The sequence below is a fragment of the Babylonia areolata genome, chromosome 16, assembly GCF_041734735.1.
Source record: "Babylonia areolata isolate BAREFJ2019XMU chromosome 16, ASM4173473v1, whole genome shotgun sequence".
Classification (NCBI taxonomy): domain Eukaryota; kingdom Metazoa; phylum Mollusca; class Gastropoda; order Neogastropoda; family Buccinidae; genus Babylonia; species Babylonia areolata.
In genome coordinates, this window is record NC_134891.1 from 27,151,244 (window position 1) to 27,157,884 (window position 6,641).

Here is a 6,641-nt window from a genome sequence, read left to right on the forward strand (position 1 = left end):
AGTATGGCTGCCAACATGGCGGGGGTAAAAACGGTCATACACGTAAAAAGCCCACTCGTGTACATACGAGAGAACGTGGGAGTTGCAGCCCACGAACACAGAAGAAGAAGAAGAAGAGGATATGAAATCCTTTTTTTCTTTTTTTTTTCTTTTCTTTTCTTTCTTTCTTTTTTTTTCTTTTTATTTTTTATTTTTTTTTTTTTTTTGCCTTATAATAACCTGTTCACTGTCACGTTGTCTGTTAATTACCGAGGATCTGTTTTTACATAACAAGAGCGAGAAAAGAGAGAGAAACGAATGATAATGATAGATATCCTGTGCCTGTACTTTCTGTTTTTGTTTGGTTGGTTGGTTGGGTTTTTTCTTTCTTTCTTCCCATCTCTTCTCTTCTCAACTCAGTCCTCACTCGCTAACACACCATGAGCCCTGTGTCCAAAGAGTTCATGAAAGAAAAAAAAAAAAAAAAAAAAAAAGAAAGAAAGAAAGAAAGAAAGAAAGAAAAAAATTCGCTTCTTTCTCCACTGTCACATTTCTTTCCTACTGCACTTTTCTTTTTGTTTTGTCGTTGCGTTTGATTCGTTCCTTTTTCGTTTGTTTTCGTTCCGTTTTTCGTTTCGCTTCTGTGCTGTCATCCATGCATCCTCCACAGATCGAAGGGGGAGAAAAAAATAATTTTTTTTTACTAAAAAAAACAAAAAAAAAAACCCCGAAGAAAAGAAGAACAACACATATATGGAAAAAACAGAGGGAAGAAAACTTTCCACCGTCCATCCCGGTACCTCATCGGATCTGTCTGTTGAACGATCTGAAACACACAGAACAAAGAACAATAGGGAGTGGATCAACCGGGTCAATGAACGTGAAGCTCTGTCACACACAGACACACACACACACACACGGAGAGAGACACTCGCAGACACACAGACACAGACACAGACACACACACCCAGACATAGAGACACACACAGATACAGACACACAGACACAGACACACAGAGAGACACTCACAGACACAGACACACAGACACAGACACACAGACACAGACACTCACAGACACAGGCACAGACATACAGACATAGAGACAAACACACACACACAGACACACACAGAGACACTCACAGAGACAGACACACAGACATAGAGACACACACAGACAGACACACAGACACAGGCACAGACACACAGACAGATACTCACAGACACAGACACACACACACACACACAGACACACAGACACACACACACACACAGACATAGAGACATACACAGAGACAGACACACAGACACAGACACACACAGACACACATACACAGACACACACGCACACACACAGACACAGACACACACACATAGAGACATACACAGAGACAGACACACAGACACAAACAGTTTACTGAACTGGGCCATTTGCCCATGTCAAAGGGAACAGTGGGGAAGGGATGAAAATCAGTCAGACACAGACACAGACACACAGAGAGACACTCACAGACACAGACACACACAGAGACACAGACAGATAGACAGACAGACAGACACACACACACACACACTCAGTCAGACAGACAGACAGACACACACACACACACACACACACACACACACATGCGAGCGTGCGTGCACACATACACGCACGTGCATACACTCACGGACACTCGCATGCACGCTCAAACACACATGTGTACACACACATGAACACACGCACGCACGCACGGACACATACAGGAACGTTCTATGATAATATAGACTATAATGTATTTTTTATCTAGAAAGTCAAAACCAAACAGTTTGCACGGCTTGCGACGTGCACACACACACACACACACACACACACACACACACGCACACACACACACACACACACACACACACACACACACACACACACACACACAGAGGAAATTAATCAATTTTTCATTTTCTCGATCGATGAATGTGCAATTCAGTCGCATACACAGGAGGAAATTGCTCCGTGCTTCGCCTCTACAATCCACGAGTTGACCATTCAGCCAGAAAAAAAAAGGCAATTGAAAATCAATCACTGCTTCAATCAACCTGTCAACCAGCTGATTGATATATTATCGTTATAAATGAATAAATCATTCCAGTCAACCGCAAAGTAATCAATATATCGACCTGCCCCTCCACAGCTCGCTTAAAACCTGAATATTGATGATGATCAAGAGGAGGAGGAGGAAGAGGAGGAGGAGGAAGAGGAGGAGGAAGAGGAGGAGAAGGAGGAGGAAGAGGAGGAGGAGGAAGAGGAGGAGAAGGAGGAGGAAGAGGAGGAGGAGGAAGAGGAGGAGGAGGAAGAGGAGGAGGAAGAGGAGGAGAAGGAACAGGAGGAGGAGGAGGAGGAAGAGAAGGAGAAGGAGCAGAAGAAGAAGAAGAAGAAGCAGGCAGCAAGTTGCAATCAATCCATCAAACGGCTGAACAATAAAGGAAGACAGTTTGTTGTTGTTGTTGTTGTTGTTGTTGTTGTTTTTGTGGTTGTTTTATATAAAAAAAAATTTTTTTAAATGAAGATAGAAAATACCGAAGGATGAAGAAATAAAATGGATAAGGTTTGTGTTGTTTGTTGTTGTTTTTTTCCAACGCGAACGGCAGTGCTTATTTGCCGTCGTCTCTATTGTTCACTTACTAGACTGACAACAATAAATGGAAGGGTACATGACGGGCGCAATAGCCGAATGGTTCAAGCGTTGGACTTTCAATCTGAGGGTCCCGGGTTCCAATCACGGTGACGGCGCCTGGTGGGTAAAGGGTGGAGATTTTTCCGATCTCCCAGGTCAACATATGTGCAGACCTGCCAGTGCCTGAACCCCCTTCGTGTGTATACGCAAGCAGAAGATCAAATACGCACGTTAAAAGATCCTGTAATCCATGTCAGCGTTCGGTGGGTTGTGGAAACAAGAACATACCCAGCATGCACACCCCCGAAAGCGGAGTACGGCTGCCTACATGGTGGGGTAAAAAAACGGTCATACACGTAAAAGCCCACTCGCGTATATACGAGAGAACGTGGGAGTTGAAGCCCACGAACGCAGAAGAAGAAGAAGAGGAAGGGTACAAATGATTGGTGTTGGTTGTCCAAAACGCCAGGCAGAACAGTGCAGGGGGAAAAATGCACAAAATATGATGTCCCTTCGTAAGACATTGTGTCCTTTCATAAGATGTCCCTTCGCAAGACATTGTGTCCTTTCACAAGATGTCCCTTCATAAGACATTGTGTCCTTTCATAAGATGTCCCTTCGCAGAACATTGTGTCCTTTCACAAGATGTCCCTTCACAGAACATTGTGTCCCTTCACAAGATGTCCCTTCACAAGACATTGTGTCCTTTCACAAGATGTCCCTTCATAAGACATTGTGTCCCTTCATAAGACATTGTGTCCCTTCACAAGACATTGTGTCCCTTCATAAGACATTGTCTCCCTTCACAAGACATTGTGTCCCTTCACAAGACATTGACTCCCTTCACAAGACATTGTCTCCCTTCACAAGACACTGTGTCCCTTCACAAGACATCGTGTCAATTTACAAGACATCGTGTTCGTTCACAAGACATTGTCTCCCTTCACAAGACATTGTCTCCCTTCACAAGACACTGTGTCCCTTCACAAGACATCGTGTCAATTTACAAGACATCGTGTTCGTTCACAAGACATTGTCTCCCTTCACAAGACATTGTCTCCCTTCACAAGACACTGTGTCCCTTCACAAGACATCGTGTCCCTTCACAAGACATCGTGTCCCTTCACAAGACATTGTGTCCCTTCACAAGACATTATATCCCTTCACAAGACACTGTGTCCCTTCACAAGACATTGTGTCCCTTCACAAGACATCGTTTTCCTTTTCAAGATATCGTGTCCCTTCACAAGACACTGAGTCCCTTCACAAGACACTGTGTCCCTTCACAAGACATTGTCTCCCTTCACAAGACACTGTGTCCTTTCTCAAAGCGAGGTCCTTCTGGACGAGCCAAGAAGTGGCGATATTTCTTGCTATTGTAGTAGTAGTAGTAGTAATAGTAGTAGTAGTAGTAGCAGCAGAAGCAGCAGCAGCAACAGCAGAAGAAGTAGTAATAGTAGTGGAAGATGATGATGATGATGTTGCTGTTGTTTTATTTTAGGTTTGTTTGTCTATTTCTCCGTGACTAAAATTTGAAGGAAATGTGAAATGTGACGAACACTTCAGTGTAGACAAAGATAGAAAGAAAGACGCGGACACGACAAGGAACCACAAACCACGAGTGTACATGCACCAGGACAGACAAGGGTAGTGCAAATCGCGTGCAAGCAAGCAAGCGCGCACATACACACACAACGCGCGCATACACACACACACACACACACACAGGGAGAAAGAGAGAGAGAGAGAGAGAGAGAGAGAGAGAACTCAGAACTCAGAACTCAAAACGTTTTTATTCAAGGATTAAGATTTTAGGCATTGCCTATTCTTCCAATCTGTCCTTGCTAATCTACATCTAGTACAAATAGCACACACATAAATGAAAGGAAAAGGTTTTCATGCAGAATTGTATACATAATGAAGAAAACACCCCCCCCCCCCCCCGGCCCCCACACACACACCCACATCTGTGCACACACATGCATACACACACTGACGCTCGCGTGCGAGCGCACACACATACATACACACACACACGCACACACACACACTGACAGCATCCCCTCACTCCCCCCCCCCACACACACACACTAAGATTGACAGATGGATAGGACAGTGATTCACAGAGAGAGAGAGAGAGAGAGAGAGAGAGAGAGAGAGAGAGAGATGTCATCAAAATAGAAGTTCCAGAAACATCCGGGTGTTTAAAAGGTACAGTATTGTTACTGTCTCTGAAATCTATGTTGGCAAGTGCAGCATACTACAGTGACTACCACCATCACCAATATTACTTGAACACTTGTCACGATTATGATAGAACGAAATGAATAGATTATGCATGCATAAGAAATAGAACGAGAGAAAAAAAAAAGAAAAAAAAAAAAAAAAAGAAAAAAGAAAAAAAGAAAAAAGAAAAAAAAAGAGCAAAACAAAACACGATGAAATGAGAAAGCAAGGAAAGAACAACAACAATAGCAACAATGACTGATACAATAAATAAGACATAACTGACCCCTTTGTTGAGAGAGAGAGAGAGAGGGAGAGTAAATATATAAGCTCCACTATATATATATATATATATATATATATATATGTGTGTGTGTGTGTGTGTGTGTGTGTGTGCGTCTGTGTCCGTGTCTGTGTGAAAGGACAGATAATGCAGTACGGTAAATCTGAGGAAGCAAAGTGTCAGAGAAGGACAGTAACACAACATATCGGTCATCCTCACCTTTGGAGCCCCCTCCACACGGAACAGCCCCACCTCCTAGGAATCCTCCTGGTACACAATGTGCAGCGCCGTGTCTGTCTGCGGGGGGTCATCGGCGTACTCGATCACCGGTTCCGGCGGCGCGTCGGCGCAGTCCAATCCCAGCAGCCACTCCTGTATCCGGTCCCTCCTCTCTTCCTCTTCCTCCTCCGAATCCTCAGACCTTCCTCCTCCTCCTCCTATTCCTCCTCCTCCTCCTCCTTCGACGTTTTCGCTGTCTTGGTTAGAGTCGATACGAGTCCTGTTGTTGATGATGTTGTTGTTGGTGGGCGTGGTGGTGGTGGTGGGGGTTGTGTTGTTGATGGCGGACACTGAGCTCACCCTCCTCATGCCTTTCCACGCGGTGGACGCGCCGTTGGATCCGACGACACCCCCGACGACGCCGCCGACCCGTGACGATGACTTCCGGTTGCTGGGTTTGTCGGCCCTGCCGACCGACAGGTGGCGTGAGCCGTGGTGGTGGTGGTGGTGGTGGTGGTGGTGATGGTTCAGGCGCGCGTTGCGGACGTTCTTCTTCTCCACCAGCTTGTTGTCGGAGGCCGAACGCCGCATGCCGTTCACCTTCAGGCGTCCGAACTGCTCCCCGATCTGCGGCGCGAACGTTGTGGTGGTTGTGTCCATGTCACCGGCGCCGCTCTCGCTCTGCAGGCGTTTCTTGCGGCCCTTGACCTTGGCCAGTTCCTGGGAGTCCCAGCGCCGGAGCCCGTTCACTGACACGCTGCGTGGCGGGAGGGTGTGGTTGTGGTTGGGAGCTTTCATGGTGTTGTTGTTGTTGTTGTTGTTGGTCCTCAGAACCTGCTGAGGAGGAGGAGGAAGAGGAGGAGGTGGAGGCGACTTGGTGCTCACTGTGTGATTGTTAGTGTGTGTGTTGTTGTTGTTGTTGTTATTGTTGTTGCTGTTGAGGGTGTAGTTGTTGCTGCTGCTAGAACCACCACCACCACCACCTCCTCCTCCACCACCACCACCACCACCACCGCCGCCGCCGACCGGGGTGGTGGTGTTGGAGCCCCACATGGTGAATGGCTGTTGCTGGGAGGGCGTGGCGTTCTTCCCCCTCTCGAACAGCGTCCCCAGCTTGGGGATGGAGCCCGCGCTGTTGTCCGTGGCGCACCACGACAGTGCCCGTGAAGAGCTCCGGTGGAGGAGGTGAGCCGGCACCATGCCCAGGTCCCCCCCTCCTCCTCCTCCTCCTCCTCCTCCTCCACCTCCACCTCCACCTCCGGTCGTCGGGTAAGAGCTAACG

At 46.9% G+C, this 6,641-nt stretch overlaps 1 protein-coding gene across 3 annotated transcripts in view; it reads right to left on the reverse strand.

The window, feature by feature from the left end:
• Nucleotides 1-259: 259 nt before the first annotated feature.
• Nucleotides 260-6,641, reverse strand: part of LOC143291274 (uncharacterized) — an 18,469-nt gene continuing 12,087 nt past the window's right edge. For all 3 annotated transcript variants that reach the window (XM_076601111.1, XM_076601112.1, XM_076601113.1), the window contains exons 3-4: nucleotides 5,360-6,641; nucleotides 260-805 (exon numbers count right to left, since the gene is read on the reverse strand). The exon at nucleotides 5,360-6,641 is cut by the window's right edge and continues 504 nt beyond it. In XM_076601111.1, coding sequence (XP_076457226.1) covers nucleotides 5,396-6,641 — 1,246 coding nt within the window. In that variant the 3' untranslated portion in view covers nucleotides 260-805; nucleotides 5,360-5,395. The remainder of the gene's footprint in view (nucleotides 806-5,359) is intronic.